Source organism: Molothrus ater, chromosome 16 (assembly GCF_012460135.2).
Source record: "Molothrus ater isolate BHLD 08-10-18 breed brown headed cowbird chromosome 16, BPBGC_Mater_1.1, whole genome shotgun sequence".
Lineage (NCBI taxonomy): Eukaryota > Metazoa > Chordata > Aves > Passeriformes > Icteridae > Molothrus > Molothrus ater.
The window spans coordinates 5,158,165-5,182,755 of NC_050493.2; the positions used below are offsets into that span (position 1 = coordinate 5,158,165).

Genomic DNA, 24,591 nt, shown 5'->3' on the forward strand with positions numbered 1-24,591 from the left:
GCTGTCTGATCTGTATCATACTATTTTGAAATTATATAATTATTCTTGCTAGGAATAAACATACATGGGCATTTTCTAACCCCCACATTCTGGGTGATAATGCAGTTTCATGAGAGAAACATTATTACCGCTCCCCAGGGGTATGAAGGACAGGATACCTCCAGCATGGTTTCCTTGTGTCTTTTCATTTTGTGGATGCAGACCCATTACAGTGCACTGAACGTTTTCTCTCTGTGTGGCCCCAGTACCTGGCAATGGTGTTCCAGGACCTGTTGACCACCAAGGACGATTACCTGCGAGCTTCACGGGCTCTGCTGAGAGAGATCATCAAGCAGACAAAGCATGAGATCAACTTCCAGGCCTTCTGCCTGGGTCTCATGCAGGAAAGGAAGGAGGCCCTGTACGCAGAGATGGAATTCAAGGTACCATTCTCCACCCTTGTGCTGCTGGATGTGCCAGTGATGCCCTGAGCTCTTCTGTGTCTGCTTTCCTGGCCATTCTTCCTTTTGCTCTTTGGTATCTGAGTGAGTCACTGTTTGTGTGTCTCATAGCAGCACTCCCATATCTCATTTTCAAACATCCACGTTCATCATTTTTGATGACAAAACACTTCCAGAAGGCAGCTCTGGTTGTTGCTATTCAACTCTTTTTTTTTCTTTTCTATTTTAAGGAGCGGTTTGTCATCCACATAACCGACCTGCTAGCTGTCTCCATGATGCTTGGTATCACAGCCCAGGTGAAGGAGGCTGGAATTGCTTGGGACAAAGGAGAGAAAAAGAGTAAGTAGAAGAACCTAGGTTATCTCTGAGGATGAGCATTTTAGTGGATATCTGCCCCTGGTGTTGGGAGAACATCAGCTAGGGTTGGGAGGCTGCTGTCATCCTGGGGCTGACAGAGATTGGGGATGTGGCATTTGCATGGCCAGTGCTTCTTGTATCTATGGAAGCAGTGGCTGAGAGGCTGGGGAGAGGGAGCTGTGGGTGGAGGGGCCTCAGGCCTGAAGGGGCAGCTGTAAGGATTAAGGGGCTGGGAAGACAGGCCTTTGGTGTGGCACTGACATGACTGCCCATGTGCCTTCTTCTCACAAAACTCATCCGTCTGTGCTTTGTGTTGGGGGTTTTGCTGCAGCATGTGTCAGAAAGCAAAGAACACGTTCTGCCAGAGCTAGGGGACTCAAGTCCTTCTCATACACTCCTCTGGTTCTCCTTCTCTAGTGGAACGTGTGGTGCAGGAATTGAAACAAAAGGATCTTTAAGGTTCCTTCCAACTCAAACCATTCTGTGATTTACTGTTGATGCCTCAGAGTTCTGGTTACTGTCTTGAAACCACCATGCTTCTGACGGGGCCTGTGTGTGTATTTTGTGCCCTGACTGTTTTTCAGACTTGGAAGTGCTGCGCTCTTTCCAGAACCAGATTGCAGCTATCCAGCGTGATGCTGTCTGGTGGCTGCATACAGTTGTTCCATCTATCAGCAAGCTGGCTCCAAAGGACTATGTGCACTGGTGAGAGTCAGCTGGTCATGTCTGTGCATAACCAGTCCCTTCCCCAGCACTGATATATGATGAAAAGCCAGGTATACACCAGGGTTTGGTTAGATTTCTCTCCCATTTTCAGACAGGGAGCAGAAACAATTTTAGCAGGGACTGTCTCCCTCTCTGAAACTCCTTCAGATGCATTGAGAAATATATGATAATGGAAAATATTTCTGATTTATATGATAATGGAAAATATTTCCGATTTATATTATTTGGGTCCACTCAGTAGGGGATTTTTAGCTATCTGACCAAACAAATTCCCTGTGGACTCCTTGTTGTTTTTTTGTTTGATGTATTTTTTAAGGCTCTGTGGCTGAAGGTTCCACAGATTGTTCTGTCTTCTGGAGGACAGGTGGTATTCTGGGGTCTTGACACACACAAGGCATTACTGAGACAGTTCAAGCCAGAATTACTCGTAAGCAAGACAGGTTACTGAAAGTATAAAAGCCCAGAGCCCATGTTGATTGCATAGTCCTCTCTGTTCTGATCATGTTGTTACTGTTGCTAGACTCAGTTATCTGATGGGGTTCCTTCATGTGCAGGTTGGGAAGCTTTAGCAGGATTTGAGGGAGATGGGACTGTTGTATGTATTCTTAAGCCTCACAGATGGTGTTTACTGTCCTCTTCATCTCTACAGCCTCCACAAGGTGCTCTTCACAGAGCAGCCAGAAACCTACTACAAATGGGACAACTGGCCCCCCGAGAGTGACCGCAAGTGAGTGCGTGCCCTTCCTGTGGTGGGTGCAGGTGGGGAGCTGCTCTAGCTGGAGGCAGAGGAATGGGTGTTTTCTGGTCATCCTTATATAGCTCTGTGTTGGAAAGGCTTGGAACTGTGCTCAGATTTTCTTCATCTGTTACACTGCCATAAAACTGGGGGGTGTTGTTCCACTCTCCATCTGTTTCTCTTCCTCCTTCATTCCTGCTCCCTGTGCCAAGCTGTTCTGTATCTTGACACTGTAGTTGTAAGGAGAGCAGCCCCACAGTGTGTGGGTAACTGGGGTAAGGTTAGGGAGCTCAGACTCAAGGAGGCTGAAGCATAGAGGTACAAGGCAGTGCAAGGGACACTCAGATAATAATTTGTTTCAAATAGTTGCATTTGGAGCTGGAGATCAGGGAAAGAAGCTGTGTTGTATCTTCTGCTCAGATACGTTGTAAGGTCTGTGGAGGGTTCCAGGAGGCTGCTGTGCAAGGTGTGATTGATGCCTGGTGTCTCCTCTCCTGCAGCTTCTTCCTCCGGCTGTGCTCGGAGGTGCCCATCCTGGAGGACACGCTGATGCGCATCCTGGTGATCGGGCTGTCACGGGACCTGCCCCTGGGCCCCGCCGATGCCATGGAGCTCGCCGACCACTTGGTGAAGAGGGCTGCAGCTGTGCAAGCAGATGGTGAGGCTGCACAAGCTCCCACCAGCAAGTGCTGGCTTCTGTCTCCACGTCCTCCTATTGCCACCCAGGGCTGAGACAGCTCCTGCCACCTACCAAAGAGCCTTTGCATCACTTAAAGCATATTTTAGTCGTGATGGCTAAACATTTGGCTCAAAGCCAGCAGTTGCTTTCTCACTAGAGGAGCTTCTTATTTTTTCTTACTGTTTCTCTCTGTTACTAATTTTGTATCGTGGAGTGTTTGGGAAATTATTGGTTGTGTGGAGAATGAAGGAATGTGAACAACCACCCAGAGTTTTGAGTCAGCGTTTTAAAATTCAATTTAGTCCTTTGTACGTACTGTAAAATGAAATTTGTAGGCTATGCAAAAATGGAAGGATTGGAAGTTAAATTAATTAACCAATTGTGTGCTCTTCTCAAGTCCATTATTGGGACACTTACAGAATAGCAGTTACAAAAGCAATCTTTACTCTTACTCCTTTTATGAATTCATTTAGCATTTGTCTAAATTCCTGCGTTGCGGGTAAATACATCCATTCAGCTGAGCTGTATGTGTTTGTGGCAGAATTGAGGGTGTTGTCAGGGTTTGATTCTAAAACATCTTACATGCTCTTAGTGCTGACTGGTTAATGGCAAAGAGTGATCTTGAAGGGCTCAGTGCTTATGGAAGGATCTAGACTTTCCTTGCTTTGTTGCTGTTCAGTATGTTTCCAGCCTCTCATATAGGATTTTATATCCTGCACCATTTCATATACTGGAAGACTCAGAATTAGAGTGAATCTGAAAACTTGCAACAAAGTTGAAATGCATTTTTAGTTCCTCCAAGCCCCAGAAGTTCTGAGCAGATTTGTTGCTTACCTGAAGGAGTGTATCCAAGTTCTGAAAAAGTTACAAGTATCATATTGGATGCATTTGGGAAAAAAAGTACCCTTAAGAATTTAAACCAGATTGCTGCTGAAAAGCTCTATATCCTTATATATTGACTTATAGGATTTTTTAAGTGTTGTTGCTCTTTAAATGTTGATTTTTAGTTTTTGTAATATCACAAGAGCAAGCCCACAATAACATAGTTGCTTGAAGTAAAATTTTTTTACACTGTGCTGCTTTTCTTGAAGGACTTTCAGGCAGGTAGACAGGTCAATAACTTGCTCAGTCTTTTCTTCTCCAGATGTTGAGGTCCTGAGGGTAGAAAGAATCCAGCTGATCGATGCAGTCTTAAATCTGTGCACTTATCACCATCCAGAGAATATCCAGCTACCTCCAGGGTAAGACTTATCATATAGATAATCTTGCTGTGATCTAGCTCACTTTCACCTTGTGACTAACATTCCCAGCTCACAGATTTTAAGATGCTTTTCTCTTAAAATTTGTAATAATAAAATGACAAAGATTAACAGGATCATGTTCAGATGGGTATTTCTCTAGAGCAATCAAGACCCAAGTCGTGGAATGTACTTTGGTCTGCAAACACTGACCTTTTTGCCCTAGAAATCTTCAGCTGAATCCTGCTTTCCCTTCTGAAAGGATTTGTGTGTGTGTGTGTGGGTGTCTCTTTGTTGAGAAAAGAACTGGCATGACTGAATCTAACAGTGCATGATGAAGGAGAAAAGCAGACTTGGGATGAGCTAAGAACCAAACTTGACCATTTATCTCTACTGGTGGCTTTTGCAGGTACCAGCCTCCAAATCTAGCTATTTCTACTCTCTACTGGAAAGCCTGGCCTCTTCTGCTAGTAGTGGCTGCATTCAATCCTGAAAATATTGGTGAGTTTGGACATTTCTCAGGATGCCAGTTCTGCTGTAAAAATTGGCCAAGGGGTTTTCTGCAGAAGTCTGGTTGCTTGTGTGCAAGGCCTGTGCTGGGTTGGTGAGGTAACTGCACTTAAATAACTGTATCCCCTGTGGGTGAAAAATGTGTGCAGGTGGGATTTGGCCCAGCATGTGGCTGGAGTTGCCTTGTTTGTGCTCTTAAGTGTTATGAGCTGTTCTCAAGTGAGCTTGTGTTTCCCCACCTTGCAATGTGTTAGGGTATATATAAAGGCTCTATTTTTTTCCTGTGTTCCTTATTGTTCTTCTATTCTCTGCTGCAGGTCTGGCTGCATGGGAGGAGTACCCCTCTCTAAAGATGCTCATGGAAATGGTCATGACCAAGTTAGTATGGTTAAATCCCTATGTATGTCAAACAGATCACTGAAAACACACATTTCTGAATTAAGTTTGTGCCATGCAACTCCTTCCTTTCCAGTGGGACTTGTGTAAAATAAACTGGCATCAACACTGCAGTTGGAGTGGGAAAAGTGCTTTCCCTTGACAAGAATATTATAAGCAAGGGAGTAAAGCTGAGAAAAGGGATGGGGGGATGACTGCTGTGCCTTGCTGAGAAGGTCTCAGTCTCCTGGCTCCACTGAGAAGCTACTTGGTTTTTTCTATGTTGTCTATCAGAGCTGAGGTCCTGTGTTCTTTCTGACTGTGGTTCATGAATTTTGAATAGAACAAGATAACCATTTCCTTTTCTAAACTTTTTTTCTCAGTAATTATTCCTATCCTCAATGTACCTTGACGGATGAGGAGACACGCACAGAGATGATTAATCGTGAACTTCAAATCTCCCAGAGAGAAAAACAGGAGATTCTTGCATTTGAGGGTCATCTGGCAGCTGCCTCCACAAAACAAACAATTACAGAAAGCAGCAGCCTCTTGCTGTCCCAGCTGACAAGTCTGGACCCTCAGTAAGTAGCCTTCTGCATTCTAGTACCATTATGAAATCCTAGTTAACAGCACTAGCAGGAAACCCTGCTCCCCCACAGGGTGCTTGATGTGGGGAAGAAGAACCCTGTGGTGTGGTAGCCCATGGGATCACATAATCACAGAATGGTTTTGGTTGGAAGATCATCTGGTTCCAACCTTCCTGCCACCTTCCTATAAACCCCTTATGCACTACAGAACTGACTGATCCTCCTCACATCAGAGTGGGGATCTATCAGCCTGTAACTTGCTGTTTCTGTGGCAGGGGCCCCCCTCGCAGACCTCCACCACATGTCCTGGAGCAGGTGAAAAGCCTGAACCAGTCTCTTCGCTTGGGCCACCTTCTGTGTCGCAGTCGCCATCCTGACTTTCTGCTCAACATCATCCAGAGACAGGTGGGCTGTGGTGGGACTGGATCCTTTGCCTCTGAAACTTGAACAGAGTGAGGGGCAAAAGGAAGCTGAGTGAGATTTAGGGGAAGGTGGTTTGCTGCTTAGGAATTAAATTATCAGTGTGCTTCTCTGATCTATGTTCTATGATCTATGTTCTATCTGATCTATGCTCTATGTTCTGCTGACCTTGTTACTCTCATCTTTCCCAGGCCTCATCACAGTCAATGCCATGGCTGGCAGACCTGGTTCAGTCCAGTGAGGGCTCCTTGGATGTCCTGCCTGTGCAGTGTCTTTGTGAATTCCTGCTTCATGATGCTGCTGATGAGTCGACCTCAGGTGAAGAAGAAGAGGAGGGTGAGAGTAAGGACCAGCGTGCCAAGAAACGCCAGGTGAGCATTCTTTTGGGGATCCCTTCTGTTACCTACTTTCTGTGCATCCCAGATTTGATTTCACTGAACAGACCAACTTATCACTCCACAGAGACAACAGAAACAAAGGCAGTTGCTTGGACGTTTGCAAGACTTGCTGTTGGGACCCAAAGCAGATGAGCAGACAACCTGTGAGGTGCTTGACTACTTCCTGCGGCGCCTGAGCTCCTCCCAGGTGGCTTCCAGGGTCCTGGCCATGAAGGTGAGCAGAATGGAAATCATCTTGACTAGGGTCTGTCTGAAGCCCAGGGCAGAGCCCTAGGTTATCTTGAGTCCAGAGCCAGCACAGTGAAACTGTTCCATGTCATCCTCCTCCAGTGACTTGTCTCAATCTCCAAACCCCATCAAATACACTTCTGCTCCCTGCTGCTCAGAAGTTATTGTTCAACAGCTAAGTTGTACTGAAGTTATTGTTCTACAGCTAAGTTGTACTGAAGATAGAGCTGGATTTTACTGTGTTTCCTGTGGAGTTCAGGTGTAGGCTCAGGAGATTTTGTGCCATGTGGAGTAATTGGCAGAGGCTGTTGTTTGTGAGTGAGTGCCTGGTGCTCTGGTGCATAGACAAGGCAAAAAGAATTGCAGGAAGCCTCACAAAGATCATGCTCAGACTGAAACTTCAAGCAGGTTATCTGTCAAGAAAACACATTATATGAGATGAAACCTGTTGTGTGTGCTGCATTTGGATTGTTCTGTGGTGTTTGAAGCATGTTTCTGTTACATTCACCAGTATGAACCTAGCAGTCCAGCTGTGGCTTCAAATGCAGCAGCTGTTTGTGTGTGACCTTGCAGGGCCTGTCCTTGGTGCTGTCAGAAGGAGGGATGCGTGATGGGGAGGAGAAGGATCACCCCATGGAAGAAGATTCTGGTGATTCTGAGCTGCTGCAGGGATATCAGTGGCTGCTGAGAGACCTCCCAAGGCTGCCACTGTTTGACAGTGTGAGAGCCACGACAGCTCTGGCCTTGCAGCAGGTGGGTGCAAGCAGCTGAAGGGAGGAGTGTCAGGCTTGTTCTTTTGCTGCTAGTGATGAAACAGATCTAAACAAACTGGATCTGGCTGTGATATTGGCATGTTTGTGTGCTTGCACAAGAATTTTGCTTATGCTGGTGCTTGTTTTCATTAAATCCTGATTTCTAATGAAAAGAATTCTCATTCCAGGCCATCCACATGGAGACAGATCCCCAGACCATCAGTGCTTACCTGGTGTACCTCTCCCAGCATGCCCCAGTGGAGGAGCAGGGACAGCACAATGACCTTGCTCTGGTGAGAGGAGGGATTGTATGGGGGACACATGGCATGTTCCAGGAGAGTGGTAGGCATGGGACTTGCTGTACCACCAGGAGGAGTTTTGGGGAGTGTGTTACTCCGATAACTGCATGTTTGTGTCTGTGCATGGGTTGAAAGGCCAACCTGTGTCTTTGGTTTATATAATGAAATGGTAATCAGAGCAATAACCTCTGGTGCAGCAGCCCATCAGCTGGAATGGGGGATGCAAGAGTGGGTAGTGTTTTGATGGAAATCCCACCACCTGGCAGTGTTTCATAAATAAGCAGGTGCTAAACCTGCAGTCATATGTGTTTGGGGAGAGAATGGGAAGTCAGGAACTTCGGTGGTGGAATATGTACTCCCCTATAACCAAAACTAGATTTCTGGGTTGATTTGTTTGTGTGAGTTTTTTTCTTTTTAGAAAAGCTTTTGGTGATTTTTTTAATAATGATTTTTTTCTTTTTTTTCCTCCCTGGGTGCTTTTTTTATTGCTTTTAAGACTCATGTGGTGATATTGCCTCTGTTTGGATACACAGAGGAGATTGAATGATAAGTGTCAGGAGATCTTTTTCTTTGGAATAAAGCTATGTAAAGGCTTATTTTGTAATGGGGTGCATCAGAATGCATCTGTGCTCCACTCAGGCACTGTAAGATGTATGCAAAGCACCAGCCTTTTCCCTCCTGTGTCAGTTCCTGACTCCACAAGGTGATCTCCAGAGCGGTGTGTACGGGGCTGATGATGGGAACTGGAGAGCATGATGCAGTGAAACAGTGGGGCCTGGCTGTGCTTTGCAGTCAACACCTCCTGGATGTTTTGTCCCTGCAGGATGTTGCCCGACTGATCGTGGAGCGCTCCACCATCATGTCCCACCTGTTCTCCAAGCTGTCCTACAGTGCTGAGTCAGATGCAGTGCTCGTGGCTCTGCTCTCCATCTTCTCGCGCTACATCAAGCGCATGCGGCAGAGCAAGGAGGGCGAGGAGGTGTACAGCTGGGTGAGTGCCTCCTGCCCTGCCCCACAGCTCACAGGCACTGGGCAGCTTAGCAGGAGCCCTTAATGGGTTACTCAATTTGAATAAACCAAGTCCAGCTCAAGAATTCCCTGATCTGAAAATAATTGGATTGTGACATAGTATCAGAGCCAAACCTGTGTGTTTGTAAAATGCCTTTTTAACTTTATCCCACGTATCTTTTGGCCACTGTTGGAGATGTTGGGAACTATGGTCTGACTAAATTTGTCCATTCTCATGTTCTCCTTTCTCTCCCCAATTTGCTCATCCTGTCTTATCCTGCTTTTTTCCAGTCAGAGTCCCAGGATCAGGTGTTCCTTCGTTGGACTAGTGGGGAAACAGCCACCATGCATATCCTTGTGGTCCATGCCATGGTTATTCTCCTGACATTGGGGCCACCTCAAGGTCGGTGAAGTATGCTCAGATTTTTTGGGGAGGTAACGGTCAATACAGGATGGCTTTTCTCTATTTGCTGTCTCCTAACAGATCAGACTGGTGTTAATCCTATTCACAGGCTTGACCCTTGCAGTACATGTTTGTAGCTGTAAGGTTTATCAGAATATTGCTGCAAAGAGTGAAGGATTTGCAGGCTGATTTATTTTTCTTTTTCCTTTCTGCAGACAGCAGGAAATGCCAAAACAATGGCGTGTTGTGGTGTATTGACAGAGAGGGGCAGGGCATTCTAGGTACTTGTGAACATGAGAAATAATTTTTTATCCACTCTTAAGCAGGGGATGGTGATTTTTACACCTTACTGGATATATGGTTCCCTGAGAAAAAGCCCCTCCCTACTGCTTTTCTGGTGGACACCTCCGAGGAGGCCCTGCTGCTCCCCGACTGGCTGAAGCTGCGCATGATCCGCTCCGAGGTCCCGCGGCTCGTGGATGCAGGTGAGCCTGGGCCGTGTCTGTTGGTGTTTCAAACCCTGCTGAAAGGAAAGGGAGAGGCTTCCTTGCTCAAGTGTGCCCAGCCATCCTGTTTGGATGCCTTTGGATGTACCCATGTTACTTTTAAAGTAGGAGAGTGAGTCTGAATGGATATTCCCCTTTCTGTGTATTTTAAAGGAATGGGAGACTCTGAATTGAGGTCCTATCTCTTTTACAACAATTCAATTCAAGCTATGCAATCACCAGACAATAGGCACAGCGCTGTGGAAAGCTGTGCCTAAAGGATGTAAGTTAAACCTCTAGTTATTCTGGTCCTTGTACCACTCATCAGTGCTCTCTTTCTTCTTGGTATTCAGAGCTTTCATCCCATTTTACTAATTAAATGACAGCTGTCTATAGCCAGTGATTGAATTATTCAATAATTCCTGCCTGCAGCCGTCAAGAGATAGGGTGGAAGTTATTTTTTAATACAAATGATTGCATTACTGAAGTTCTAATAAAATTAAACAGAAGATCAGATTAGCCAGTGAGTGAATTAACTGGAAGATGCAATAAGGCAGCAATGATTTGCAGAGGAAAGAAAATATAGTAGGCAGCTGTCAGACTTCTGGCTTTAGGCTCTCTGCAGCTCTGTCCTTAACGTGTCACTCTTGGTCCAGACAAAAGCATAAAGATCAGGTAATAAAGATGACCTTCCATAGACAGTTCAGAGGTCTGAGGAATCAGTGTTTGTCTCTTGCAGCCCTGCAGGACCTGGAGCCACAGCAGCTGCTTCTCTTTGTTCAGTCTTTTGGAATCCCAGTTTCCAGCATGAGCAAACTTCTGCAGTACCTGGATCAGGCAGTATCTCATGATCCACAGACGCTGGAGCAGAACATCATGGACAAAAGTAAGAGCTGCAGATGAGGCTGACTAGGCATTTAACTTTTTCTTGAACTGTTTCCATGAGTATCTCCTGTGACTTCCTTGGAAAAATCCAAGCTAGTTCAGCAAACTTTGTGCACAGGCTGCTTTGGCAGCTTGTTGTCACTGTAGACACCTGGGTGGCCCTTGGCTGTATTTCCCAAAATAGAGGAGGATTTTTTTGGATTGGAATGTACAGAGTCAAAAAGTACTTTGGAGGGTACTTTGTAAAAGAACCAAAGCTTTCAAGGCATCATGTTTACAAAGTCTGTGGGAACAGCAGATTCTCTTGTCTGTGAGGGCTGTACAAACAGCCAATTCTGTCCTGTTTTAATGAAGAAGTCAAGATGATGATGTGTTCTTATTTCCTCCTTTTTTCAGACTACATGGCTCATCTTGTGGAGGTTCAACATGAGAGAGGAGCAACAGGAGGCCAGACTTTCCACTCCCTGCTTACTGCCTCCTTACCAGCCCGCCGAGGTACTGCCCAGGATAGCCTAAATATCAAAGTCATCTTCCAAACTTCCCTCCTTTGTTGCTATTGAGAGGAACAGGCAGAGATGTCTTAAAAAGCAGGCATGTTGTAATAAACCAGCAAGCTACAGTTAGACACCAGTGCTTTGCTAGAGTTTTTTTGCTTCTGGCAAAGAGAGACATTCCAGTATTTTTGGAGTTTATTACAGTGAGTTTTTCTGAGTCATATGGAAAAGTAGGTCTTGCTTGGAATTAAGTGAAAACCTGCTGAATTTCTCAGTAGTTAGAGACCGTGAAGCTGAAGGTGATCTGGTGTTGGGGCTCCAGATGCTATCTACCATAACAGCATTTCCTTTTTTTCCTTTTATTCCTCTTGCAGACAGCGCTGAGGCTGCAAGGTCAAAATCTAGTCCTGAAAACTCCCAAAGTCAGAGTCGGATCCGGGCCTTGAGCCAGGTCCGTGTGCTGGGCCCAGAAGATGATCTGGCAGGCATCTTGCTGCAGGTACTGTCATAACCTCCAGCTGAGTAGCTGCTTCCCTGCAGCAGCTTCACGAAATCCATTTCTCTTATACCTGTGTCTTGTGACTCCTTATCCTGCAGTGTTTGCAGGCAATAAATATGGAAACCCTGATGCAATGAGGCTGTGCCATTACAGCCTGGTGGAGTTGGTACTGGCAGGAATTTTCTCTTGTCGTTGGAAAGTGATGTGGCTTTTGATCATGCCTGGTACTGTCAGTACCTACTAGCATGTTGCTGTCTCTGCACCTTGTTTGTTCTGTGCATAGTGCCTTTCCTCTCAGCAGTGGATGCAGGATTTGTGAAATGCTCACAGGGCCCTGGCAGCAAAGCTGTGTGCAAACAGCATTTGTACTCTGGCTTGTCTGCTTACAGAGCTTCCCTCCCTCCATTGACTCCAGAAGGAGCCTACAGGGAATTAATTGGCCAAGTCAGTTGTTGGTGTTTGGGTAGTAGGATTCCCCTGCAGTGTCAGTGTGGATAATCGTGTTGGGGTTGCAGAGATGCTGCTTATGTTCATGTGCCAGGCACTAGAATATAGAAAAAGCTGTAGCAGAAGGTTCCCATTAGCCTACAATCAGTATAACTGTACAAGGTAAATCACTCTTCAGCCTCGGGGTGTTCATGGTACAGCAATCCTTTCATTGTCTGTCATAAATGTACTCCCTGTTGTATCTCCCCAGCTTTTCCCACTGACCCCGGACCCGCGGTGGCAGAACTCCAGCCTGCGGCCGCTGGCCCTGGCGCTGCAGCAGTCACTGGGGCAGGAGCTGGCCCACATCCGCCAAGGGGCTGTGCCAGAGAGTGGGGTCACAGCCAGTGGGGTCACAAGCAGTGGAGTCACAGCCAGTGGGGTTGTGGCCAGTGGGGTCACAGCCAGCGGGGTCACAGGGCGGCTGCTGCAGGCCGTGGCTGCGCTGCTCAACTCCGCGCACGGCGGCGCCCTGGTCATGGCCATGCACCGCCACCACTTCATCTCCTGCCCGCTCATGCGCCAGCTCTACCAGTACCACGTGAGTGCCTTGGGACCAGTTCATACAGAGGGCTGAGGGAGAAACAGGGAATCTGTTTGGGAGCAGTTCATACAGAGGGCTGAGGGAGAAACAGGGAATCTGTTTGGGAGCATTTCATACAGAGGGGTGAGGGAGAAACAGGAAATCTGTTTGGGAGCATTTCATAAAGAGTGGTGAGGGAGAAATGGGAAATCTTCAGGGCATCTGCTCTGCTGTGTGCACACTTTGTAATGCTCAGCTCAGGTTGCCTGGCCATGGGCAGCTGGATGCAGGCTGGTGGGACTAGGCTGGCACTGCTGAGATTACCTGCAGAGTTAGTGTACCTTACCTAGCCTGGTAACTGTTTTTTGGATTTACAGCTGTAGGTCTCTGCTGGCTTTAGGATCTGTAGTATTCTGTAGCATTTGATGTGTCTTGCAAGCCAGGGCATTTGCAGACCATTGAGAGCAGAAGTCTAATTCACAGAGTCATAAAATGGTTTGGGTTGGAAGGGACCTTAAAGATCACCTGGCTCCAATTCCCCTGCCTTGGGCAGGGGCACCTTTCACGAGACCAGGTTGCTCCAAGCCCATCCTACCTGGCTTTGAACACTTTCAGGGATGGGGAGTCCAGAACCTCTGGGCAACCTCTGCCAGTGCCTCACCACCCTAACTGTAAAGAATTTCTTCCCAGCGCGCCGTGCCACAGGACACTGCCTTCTCCTCGCTCTTCTTTAAAGTGCTCATGCAGATGCTGCAGTGGCTGGAGAACCCTGCTGTGGAAGATGGCCCCCTGCGAGCTCAGCTGAAGGCCTTTGCTGTGCAATACTCCTCAAGGCACAGGATCAGTGATGGTACTGGCACTGGGCAGCTTATGGGGCTCAGAGGGGGCAAAGTGGGGCAAGAAAGAGACAAAACTGCACCTGGAGCAGGAAGTGTCACGGGCAGCCTTTTAGATAGGTGTCATAAGGAGTTACAAAAGTAGCACATTGTGCTGCAGAAGCTCTTTGAGTCTGTGAACCAAGTGCCTTAGCTCTGGGGGTTTGCAGTAGACACCTGGTAGCATCTCACCAAGCACAGCAGATCTCTCTGGAAAAACTTAAAATTTCTCAGGCCAGGAATTCTGTGTGAGCTCTAGTTTTGGTAGATGAGCGTGCAGGAATGCCTCTGGAGCAAGGTCACATCATGACTTACAGAGTTGTTTATCATCTGCCATCCCTTGGGAGCAGGAGTCTAACCAAGAGCTTGGGCATGGAAGTGGGTTTGTGGTTACAGAGCTTCTTCTTAGCCACATGTCCCAACATGCAGGAGAGCTGTCAAGGGTTGTGGTGGCCATAAATGGCAGTAGAATGTGTATTATATGTTTGAGTAGTTGTGCCCTGGAGCCACATGGGGAATCTGGAGGAGGGAAGTCTGATGTGGGGGCTGGCTTGTCCCTGTGATGCCAGTGCTGTGATTTTGTTGCAGTTAGAGGTGGCTTCCTGCACCTCACAGAAGCTCTTTCTTTCCGTCGTGACCCGGACTTGATCAGCTCCACGGTCTGTGCCATCATTGCAACCCTGAAATCAGGAGAGAAGTGTAATGTGGAGCCAGAGCTCATCAGCAAAGGTATGGATGTCCCTTCTGCTCTCCTTCTTTGTAGCATCAGCTTGAACTTCCAGCCCAGCAAGGCAGTGCCTAGTGTGCAGGCTGTGGGAATCTGCCTTCTCCTGGATCAGAAAATGTGAACTGATCTAAGCTTGGCCCTGTCCTGTATCACCTCCTTTCCCCCACTCTATGTGGCTTTATAAACTGTGATCTGGGGCTCAGATTAAGTCTCTGAGCAAACTGTTGGTTTCCACTAGCAAAAAGAAATGGAAGACTACTATCCCAAATAAAAATGGCTTCCCTCTTCCTCACTGCTTCCCTCTTCCTCACTGAGCCTGGCTATCAGGAATAATACTTGCAAGATTCCATACCTTTCACCACATCCTGGAGTTAATGAGTGGCATCTTTCTCCCTCTGCTAGTCCTTCAAGGTCTGATTGAAACCCACTCTCCATACCTGGAGGAGCTCCTGACTGTCCTCTTCTCAGCTACTGTTGAGACCAGGTGTCCTGCCATGAAACCAATTGCTGTGGTGTGCTCCTTGTTGCTCCAGGACAAGGAAGAAACCCCAGTAAAGAAGGAGGTGGAGAGCTGCAGGTGAGCCAAGGCAATGATGGGAATTCACAGGTAGGTCTGGCTGCATGGTATCACCAGTGACACTGGCCTTGCTTTGTCCACAGTGCTGAATCAGCTTGGCCAGGGCCTGCCTCTGGCCTTCTCAATGACTGGCTGGAGATGTTGGACCCAGAGGTCATCAGCAGCTGCCCTGATCTACAGCAGAAGCTACTGTTCTCCTGGAACAAAGTAAGAGTTGCTGGGCAGAAGGATTGCTGTGCTGGAACAACTTTCTGGGGTACTGACCTGCACCTGGAAACAGGGCAAGGGCTGTTTTTATGTTCTGGCACAGGTTACTGTAGGAGTTCCAGAGCTGTACAGGCTGACTAGGGGGACAGTTGTGTGCAAGGCTCACATTTGTCAGTGCAGGGCTTATGTTTCCTCTTATCTTTATATTTCCTCAGTTATGTTCTTTTAAGGACTTCAAAGTGCTTTGCAGACACAGCACAGTCTCATAACAACCCAGCCAGCTGTGTTTTCATTGGTATTTTTGCACACAGATCAATGGCTTGCCCAAAGTGCCATGCCAAAGTTAAGGCTGAAACTGAATTTCACATCTGATGCCTTATTCTCTCAGAAAGTGTTGCCCTAAATCCTCATGCTGTCTGTGCTGTCTGCCCTCCTGGGTTGTTACCCTTCTGCAATACACATGGCATGTCCTGCAGCCACCTTGCTACCAGGACCTGTTCATTACATCTCTTCCTCTCTTGGTGCTTCCAGGCAGGGTCCCAGGTGCCCTCCTTCCGCCCATACCTCCTGGCTCTCCTGACTCACCAGTCCAGCTGGACCACACTGCACCAGTGCATCAGGCTTCTGCTTGGCAGGAACAGGGAGCAGAGGTGAGCCTTGTTTGGCCCAGCCAAGGGATTGAGTTGGGCAACTGTGTCTGTCTGAGGGAGAACAAGACCTGCCATGTTCATGATGTGTCTGCCAGGAGATGTAAGTCAGCCAGAAATAGACTTTGTGAGAAGGCTGCAGATTTCAGTCCTGCTGATTTGTGTACCTTGATGTAAATATTGCCTACTGTTTGATGGAAGCAGCACATAAAGATTTGGCTGTGTTCTAAACAGGAAGTGCTAATTGTGGGTAATCCATCTTGCATTGCCCTTGTTGGTAGTCTTTATGAACACAGGGTTTGCAGGATGGCTTGGATAGCAAACTGAGGGCTGTCTCTGTACTTGAGCAGGCTCTGATGGATTTTTTGGTTGTACTAAACTCCATTTCCAGTCTTTTTTGTAACCCTTTCATGGCATCAGCCTCCCAGTTTTGATCTGTGCAGCAGCTCTAGCTCTGAGCTTCTGTACACAGCTTTCAAATACTGAAGTTCCAGTGTAGTGGTATTGTTACAGTTATGGACCAGGAAATGCTAAAACCTAATAACAGCAATGCTTCTAAAACTGGTAGCATTTCAGTTTATTATTTTATTCTTAATTTCTTGCTCAAAATTAAATTACTTTCTCAGTTCACGGTAACTGCTGTGATAGGGACAGTAAGGTCATTGGTCTGATTGTACCAGCTATTTGGTGGTGACCAGCTCCTGACCTTGGTGTAAGGCTCCATGTAGCCCCCACACTTGCTGAATGCCATTTGTTCTGTTCTGTACCCTGTGCTGTGCTTATTGCAGCAACTATTTAGTCATAATCTGGGAACAGAACCAACCCCCTTCTTGGGACTTAATAGGTCCTATTTTTACATTTGCAGATGTTTCTTTCTTCACAGTACTCATCATGTTTAGTGATGCTTCCATGTGTTTGTGTGCTGCCCGAGGGTTGTGTTGACTCTAATTGCAAATCTGTCTTCTTTTGTCTTCTGGCAGATTTGACCCAACTGCATCCTTGGATTTCTTGTGGGCCTGTATTCACATTCCTCGGATCTGGCAGGGAAGGGACCAGAGAACTCCTCAGGTATTGGTTCAGTTCTTCCAAGATTCCTATCTGGATGGAGTGAGAGGCAATGTTTTCACAGCGCCTGATTTTTCCATGGCCAAGAGGTGGCTGGAGTGATTCAGGTGCAGTGTGCCAAGTTTGCTGCCTGTACCTCAGCTGATTACTTAGCTGTTCCATATTACAGTGGCAGTTTAGAGTCCAGAAAGCTGATAGGAACACATAAAGTTTGCCCACTTGGCACTTCCCCTGCAGTAGTTGCCACAATATCTGGTAAAGGCACAAGAGAGTGGCAAGCAAGCTAAAACTCAGCATGGGATAATTGCCATATTACAAAGAAAAGGAAGCTGTGTCTCTTCTCCACAGAACTGGTGACTGAATTATGCTTTCTGACCCATCACACATGCTGACATGGAAGTAAATGAAGAAGTAGAGGAGGGGTAAAGAGATTTTATTTGGGGTTGTGATTCTTTCAGAGCTCTAGATATGGAGCCATTCTTAAGTATGGTTTTAAGGTTCCATTCCAGTTGGGGAAGGTGTGACTAGAAGGAGCTAAGGATCTTGGGATTTGGGGTGGAATAATTTGGGGTGTTCTCTTGCCTTACAGAAGCGCCGTGAGGAATTTGTGCTCCACCTGAAGGCATCAGAACTGATCAGCATGGTGGAGCTGATCCTGGCTGAAGCAGAGACCAGACACCAGAACACTGATGAAGCCTCCTGCACACTCATCCAGTCTCGACTGCCATTGCTGCTCAGTTGTTCTCATGGAGACCTTGAGAACATCAAAAAAGTAACAGAATATTTGACCAACTGCATCCAGCAGTGGGGAAGCAGGTGAGGGTGCAAATGAGGAGCATTGTCTGCTGGAATTGTAGTTCTTGGGCACAAGCAGGTAATGCTGAGACTTGCCAGTATGTCTTCATTAAGAATATCATGTTCCAGAGCCTGTATGAAAGTGCACACTATCCTCCCAAGGTCTGGGGAAATAACAAGTGGTTTTAAGTGGTACTCAGCCCAGGAAGCTGACTTCAAAAGTGAAATTTAAGGGCCTTCTTGCTTTTAGGACTTCGGAATGAAATTCTTGACATGCTTGAGGTTTTTTCTTTTGTTCTTTAAGGCAGTGGTTATTTTTGATTACTAGTTTCTAACGTGGGATTTCTTGTCTACTCATCCCTTGAGTCACTGCTTGTAATACATCCTGCTTCTGACTTGCTTTGAAAGCTGAATGGAGACCAAATTATTTCCTAACAGCTATTTTAAGACTGTGGAAAGAACAGGAAGATGATGTTTTTGTGGCAGTGAAAGGAACTGACCTAATTCCAACCTTGCTTATGGTGATATTAGGAAAGATTCTGAGTGACTGTTTCTTCCTACTGCCTCCCAGTACAGACTATGCCAGAGATCTCCAGGGGTTTCAGGTGTGTAGAGAACATGCTGGTTAGTCTGAATGGTTCTGGTTCTGGCTTATTTTCCAATTGGGATGGGGCTGACTGTGAGTACCACATGCAGGAACTCAGCACTGGAGATGTAAGCAGAGCTTTCTTCTCCTTTGAATTGCAGTTTTCTAACTCCAAATGGCCTCCTGGTGGATCCCCATAGACTGTGCATGGATCTGTGTAGAAAGTGAATGATTTGAGCTGTTCAAAAGAAGCAAAGACTTAAAAAACACTGGTTGAGATTCTTGATGTCTTTGTTTTCACATGCTCTGCTTACCACATGCAGGAAGGGTGTTACTAATCTGATGGGTCTGGGGTGTTTGCTGGTTGAACTAATGTAGTGTCCAGTGGCTGACCTCTCCCCTTTTCCTTTAGCTCTGTGGGCAAATGCTGCCAGGACCTTCTGCTGCAGATATACCTGCAACTACCTGAGCTCCTGGTCCCTATGCCTGAGATGCTTCTTACCAGTGAAGGAGCCAGAGACAGCAGCACTTGCAAGGTAAAGTTAGAGGCATAGGAAGGCCCCTTTTCAGTTGTGTATGCACAATGGATGCTACCTTGATGTCCAGTTTAGAAGCTGAGGGCTGGCAAAAGCTTCCTGGGTGACTTTGGTTTCTTTATTTTGATTTTCTGTTACCCCATCCCTGCCTGCACTCTCCAGAGAAGAGAGTTCTGGTGTGGTTTGTTTTGCAGTGTCCTTCTATAAAATAGTATAAGCTCCACAAGCTTCTGTGTGCCAAAGGCTTCTGTAAGGCACAAGTGTGCAGGCATCTGATCCTGCTTTGATGTCTGTAGGGACTGTGGACTTCAGATCCCATGCCAGCTGGAACACTGCATCTGCTCGCAGATTCTACCTGAAAATAATTTCTGTTAACCCCCCTGTGTAGCTGGAAAGGAATTGGGAAACACTGCTGGAGAGCCAGGGGCTGGTTTGTACATTAAACTTCTTAACAGTTTGCTCATTATTTTTCTTGCAGCTTGATGCCCTGGTTCACAGATTCATTAACCTCCTCGCAGACACCAGTGACTCCAAGTCATCCGAAAGCCGCGTGTGGGATGCCAATATGGCCTGCAGGAAGCTGGCTGTGGCTCATCCCATCCTCCTCCTTAGGTACTTCTCTCTCCCTGTGTGTCTCTGGAGCTTATTGAAAAGCATCCACCCTTGTCCTAGAAAGGGAACAAACTGGCAGCAGTCACAATGTTGGTGAGAGAATTCACCTTCATGTAGAGAAGTCAGGAGAAAAGGCAGCAAAGTGACACCTTTTACAATGAGGCAACACCTTGTGTCTGTCAGGAAATAATCTTGGAATTGGAGACTAGGGAGCAGAGTATGGGTGGGAAATGGGGCATGCTGAGTCTATCTATACAGGGATCAAGACAAGAACTCTGGGAGAGGATAAGGGATTTTGCCTTCCAGGAACTGAGGTAACATGTACCTTTGAAAGATCTAGGCCTAGATTTTCTCGTTTGGTGTTTCAGGCACTTGCCAATGATTGCAGCACTGCTGCACGGCCGCGTTCACCTCAATTTCCAGGAATTCAGGCAGCAGAACCACTTGACCTTCTTCATCCATGTCCTGGGGATCCTGGAGCTGCTCCAGCCGCAGGTGTTCCAGAACGAGCACCAGGCGGCACTCTGGGACTGTCTCCTGTCCTTCATCCGTCTGCTGCTGGTAGGAAAATCCCTGCTTCCCTCCCTCTGCCGGCTGCTGGCCACTAGATGGGGAAGCTCCTGTAACACAGGGCCAACCTTGGTGCTTCTCATTTGAAGGGAAAGCCTTCCTGAATGCTTAAGAACAAAAAAATGCATTAAGTATTTTGGAGAGCTTGAAGTGGAGGCAGCAGATCAAGAAACTGCTCCCTGGTACCCAGAGGTGTAAGATGGGGCAGTGCATTGCTGCTATTTTTTGGTTAACTCTCACCTTTTTGATTCTTTCCCAGAACTACAGAAAATCCTCCCGGCACCTGGCTGCCTTCATCAGCAAGTTTGTGCAGTTTATCCACAAGTACATCACGTGCAATGCCCAGGCAGCTGTCTCCTTCTTGCAGAAGCACTCGGATCCACTCCAGTAAGCTTCCTTATGCCTCTTAGCCCATGCACAGTCAGATTGCCAGGAGCTAATCAGACAGAAGACAGCAAGAGGATGTGACAGAGTAGCTGCTAATATGGCACTTTTTTACCCTTGGCTCCCTTAAGTCACCACTGAAATGAGCAGCATATCTCTTCTTTATAGGTGAAAACTGAGCCCAAGGAAGTCACATAATGACTTTAACTCACATAATGGCCTAAATGCTATATTGAGGTATTATAGTGCCCTGCAACCTTTCATAGAGGCAGCTGGAGAGTCTTTACCCAGAGCAGTGGCAGCAAGGTCCCACCTACAGCTATGTGGGGGAAATGCATTTGAGTTGCAGTTATGAAGAAAAGAAAAAATCTTGTTTCTGCTTCTGAGAAGCTCTTTGTTTCAGTGTGCATATCTGTTCTCATGCCCTTATTGCTATTGAAAGCCAAACACACCACTTCTTTTTCCCAGTGACCTGTCATCAGACAACAGTGACCTAGCAATGCTGAAGTCCCTCCTGGCTGGGCTGAGTCTGCCTAGTAAGAGTGGCATCTTGGACAGGGGCTCTGATGAAGAGAAGGATGGTGAGTCTGGGTGGGAGAAGAGTTATTCCAGCTGGTGAACCTGCACTCTGTTTTGGAGAATAGGTGTTTTTGTGGGGTGTGTACTGTGATTGTTCTTGTTCAGTGTGTTTAGAGTGGAGAATGGCACTTGTATGCTCAGCAGTTGGGAACCAGTATTTGGGATGGGTTAATTTGTTTTCCTGCCAGTGGTATCACTACTGAAGCAGAACAGCTCTTAACAATGGTGAGTTTCCTGGTTGTGGATTTTGCCCTTTTAATCCACAATTAAGGATTGACCTGTTGGGGGGACTAAGGGTACATCCATTCTTCCACTGTTGACAGCTTGCACAGCTTGCATGGGGAAAATTATTCAGCATTAAAAGAGCTTGCAAAGCTTCCTCCTCAGTGTCAGCTGAGTGGGTTACAGGAGGTGCAGTGAGATTAGAGACAGTGTGAGACAATTGTATCTCAGCATTGCTGGTGGCTCATGATACACCACTGCATTGCTGGGGAATCCTGGCCAGCCCAGAGGCTGTCAGGAGTGCCCTGCTCTCTCTCTCCCCCAGATGAAGCAGCTGCTGGCTCTCTCCCCCTGGTCAGCGTGTCCCTCTTCACTCCCCTCACGCCGGCTGAAATGGCCCCATACATGAAGAGGCTCTCCAGAGGCCAGACAGTGGAGGGTGAGTGAGGCCCTGCTGTGCAGAGACACAGGGCAAATGCAGACATTTGTCAACCTTGTTACTTATCTGTCAGCAGCAGCCTGGTTTCCTGTTTCAGTCTTGTGTTTGGAAGTCACCAGCAGTTAGGATGTTGTTCCATTTTTGGATTAACTTGTCCATAGCCTCCTGTGATTCTGTGACAGAGGCTTCCTGTGATTCTGTTATCTCTTAGCTCAGCACTACTTCAGTGGCCCTTCTAGGCCATTTGAGATTGGCCCTTCTGGGCCATTTGATGGCCCCTTTGAGGCTCTTCAAGGATCTTCAAGCATTTTGGGAGATAGCATGAGTAAATCAAGGAATGCTGCAGTTCAAGCAGGTCTAAAGTGCTGATAGGAATGAAATACCAAACTGATGAGAAGCAGGATTTGCTAGAAATCCCCAAATGGCCTTCATGGAAGAAAACCATGTTAATCTGGCATATGGGAACAATAATCTCCAAAGGTCTTCTGCAATTACAAGCGTCCTGTGTTCATACCTAAGCTGTGACAGTTTTCCTTCCAAGGTAGAATAGGACAAAAACGTCCTGCCTGTACCCTGTTTTTTAAAGAGACACTCTGAAGGTCTTTATTTAAAGAAGAAGGTGTTCTGAAACTGAAACCTCTCACCCCTTGTATTCCTTCTGCCTGGGCAGGTTGAGATGTGTTGATCTGGCACATCCCTGGTCTCCTCCTTTCTGAAGAACCGCCTTCATTACACTACCTCTGTGTGCAAGTGGGGAAACTTGATGGCTTGGGAGATTTGTTTTGGGGGGGAAAAGGAAAGATTCTTTGCTGGATCAGTGAATTTCAGTCACCTTTCCAACCTGTGTCTTCTCCCAGATATCCTGGAGGTGCTGACAGACATTGATGAGATGTCCAGACGGAGGCCAGAAATTCTTGCCTTTTTTGCTGTGAGTATTGGTGTCTTAAACTGCAACTGGAAGAGATTCTTTTCACCAGCCAGCTTAAGCACTACCCTTCCTCTGCTTTTTGAGTGGTTGTTGCAGCACCATAGGAAAAAAGTGTCCTCAGTTAGCCCTGCTGAGAGCAGACAATATTTCCCTCCATTGCATACTGCCTCAGCTATCATCTACTGTATGTCAGAGGAAGAATTAAACCTCTGTCCTCTTCCCAGGGCAAGGAGAGAACAGAACAGCTCTGTTGAATAAGCTGGAAACTAGGGAAAACTCAGCTGTCCCACATGAAATAAGATTACAGAAGGGTACTTTAAAGTATTCAAAACCAGGATAATCTGTCTTACAAAGAGGGATTTCTGGGGTCAGCCAGTACCTGCTGGATTTGTGTTGGGCTGGATTGGTGTGGAGGGGGAGTAATGCCAGTCTGAGGAGTTTGTGCTCCCTGAATGGCCCTGTGATCCACATTTGTCCATCTTTCAGACAAACCTGCAGAAGCTGATGAGTTCATCAGAGGATTCCTGCCGAAACCTGGCCTTCAGCCTGGCTCTGCGCTCCATCCAGAACAGCCCCAGGTGAGCACCACTGCACCTGAGGCTGTGCTGGCTGATCTGGGGCTCCACTGACCCTGTCATGTTTCACTCCCAGCATTGCTGCAGATTTCCTGCCCACCTACACGTACTGACCCTGTCATGTTTCACTCCCAGCATTGCTGCAGATTTCCTGCCCACCTACATGTACTGCCTGGGCAGCCGAGACTTCGAGGTGGTGCAGACAGCGCTGAGGAACCTGCCTGAGTACACCCTCCTTTGCCAAGGTACCTGGAGATCAGCCCCTTTTGGGCCATGGTTGGCCTCACAAGGGTCAAAGCTGGGGTCCTGTACTCCCTGGGAAGTTGCCATGGATTGCTGTTGCTTAGACCAGGCTGTCAATACCAGCAGTAGCTTTGGGCTGAGCTTCACAAGGGGGAGTTGGCATAGAGACAAGGGGGGCTTCCTTCAAGTAGATTTGCTCCTTTATGGTTTTCTCTGAGTTGTGACCTCTCACATGATCACAAACCCACAGAGCTGTTAGAGGGGGCATTGTGCCAAGTTCTTATGGAAGGAGAGATTTCTCATACAGCTGCAAATGCTCACCCAGTGGTTGTTGGTGGATTGCTCTTGCACATGGAGCCCTGGGGCCAGTCCTCACTCTGCCTTTCCCTTTCCCAGAACATGCAGCAGTGCTGCTGCACAGGGCCTTCCTGGTGGGCATGTACGGCCAGATTGACACCAGCTCTCAGATCTCAGAGGCCTTGAAGATTCTGCATATGGAGGCCATGATATGAACATGTGGTTCTGGAGTTCCATTTCCAGAGGAATTAATTTAATGGATTCATCAGCTGCATTACAACCCTGTAAGAACAGCAGTGTATTGCAACCCATGTGCTGGAGGATCAAAGAGGTGATGTGGCAGCCCAGACTGTGCTGGAAAAGAAGAAGGTGCTGACTGAAGATCAGAAAAGGGCAAGGATCAATCTGCCTGGCTGAGATGCCATTATTGTGGGAGAAAAATCTCCTAAACATTGTGCCAAACAGGGACCACTTCCTTCTTGGGGTCTTGGGGCAGTGGCTGTTGGTTTGTTGTTTGGGGTTTTTTGTCTCTCCAAGAAGGCAGAGCTGCTGGGAGAGCAGAAGGGAGTGAGCGATGGCCCTTGCAATTGAAGTGTCTGCACTCTCTGTGCTGGAGAGAACATGCAGATTTGTGCAGGGGGAGACCACTTTGGTTTCTGGGGTGGGTGGTTTTTTTATTTTATAATTAAAATTCTCTTTGTTTCCATCGTGCCTTTCTCTGCTCTCTTGGGCATAGCTTGACATCCCTCTCACCCTGTTCTTCAGTCTCTTGTTACTCTAGACAAAGCATCTCTGGAAGACCTCCATGGCCAAGGGCTCACAGAGCTGTCTAGACCTTTTACAGGATATGCAAGAAATGAAACAGATTTGGAAGGGTCAGTGAGGGACTATGGATGAGTTGGGTCAGTACCAGCTGCTGACAGGACAACTTTTAAGAGGTTCCTTGGAAAACTTTTGTTTAAAAACAAATACAACAGACTTCTTCGTACATCTGCAAACATCCCAGCAGCTGGCCACTGTCACAGTGGAGACTTTGAACCAGCAGCTGGGTTTCCTCGTTGGGATCTGCCAGTTTCTCCCTGTGACTCTCTTGACCACTGCTCTCTGGTCCTTGCCTCAGATAGGGGTGAGGGTTTATTTGCCAGCTGTCATTTGAGGACAGGAAATCTTCCTTTCCCCTGCTCCAGAGAAATTACTGC

General features: G+C 47.1%; 1 protein-coding gene across 3 annotated transcripts in view; it reads left to right on the top strand.

Moving 5' to 3' along the window:
- Positions 1 to 24,103, top strand: part of INTS1 (integrator complex subunit 1) — a 28,175-nt gene extending 4,072 nt beyond the window's left edge. Inside the window, exons 10-47 of one of the 3 annotated variants that reach the window (XM_036392460.1) lie at positions 246 to 422; positions 671 to 779; positions 1,382 to 1,502; positions 2,173 to 2,250; positions 2,760 to 2,917; positions 4,083 to 4,179; positions 4,586 to 4,677; positions 5,004 to 5,064; positions 5,445 to 5,642; positions 5,924 to 6,053; positions 6,260 to 6,439; positions 6,531 to 6,680; positions 7,268 to 7,447; positions 7,635 to 7,739; positions 8,569 to 8,736; positions 9,045 to 9,156; positions 9,480 to 9,641; positions 10,381 to 10,527; positions 10,923 to 11,021; positions 11,395 to 11,519; positions 12,217 to 12,546; positions 13,219 to 13,378; positions 13,992 to 14,132; positions 14,533 to 14,707; positions 14,791 to 14,914; positions 15,446 to 15,564; positions 16,542 to 16,629; positions 17,216 to 17,442; positions 18,420 to 18,543; positions 19,022 to 19,155; positions 19,524 to 19,716; positions 19,985 to 20,112; positions 20,578 to 20,690; positions 21,236 to 21,349; positions 22,207 to 22,277; positions 22,764 to 22,855; positions 22,988 to 23,097; positions 23,492 to 24,103. In XM_036392460.1, the coding sequence (XP_036248353.1) occupies positions 246 to 422; positions 671 to 779; positions 1,382 to 1,502; positions 2,173 to 2,250; positions 2,760 to 2,917; positions 4,083 to 4,179; positions 4,586 to 4,677; positions 5,004 to 5,064; positions 5,445 to 5,642; positions 5,924 to 6,053; positions 6,260 to 6,439; positions 6,531 to 6,680; positions 7,268 to 7,447; positions 7,635 to 7,739; positions 8,569 to 8,736; positions 9,045 to 9,156; positions 9,480 to 9,641; positions 10,381 to 10,527; positions 10,923 to 11,021; positions 11,395 to 11,519; positions 12,217 to 12,546; positions 13,219 to 13,378; positions 13,992 to 14,132; positions 14,533 to 14,707; positions 14,791 to 14,914; positions 15,446 to 15,564; positions 16,542 to 16,629; positions 17,216 to 17,442; positions 18,420 to 18,543; positions 19,022 to 19,155; positions 19,524 to 19,716; positions 19,985 to 20,112; positions 20,578 to 20,690; positions 21,236 to 21,349; positions 22,207 to 22,277; positions 22,764 to 22,855; positions 22,988 to 23,097; positions 23,492 to 23,607 (5,208 nt within the window). In that variant the 3' untranslated portion in view covers positions 23,608 to 24,103. The other 2 variants (XM_036392461.1, XM_036392462.1) reach the window with 2 other exon arrangements.
- Positions 24,104 to 24,591: the final 488 nt, after the last annotated feature.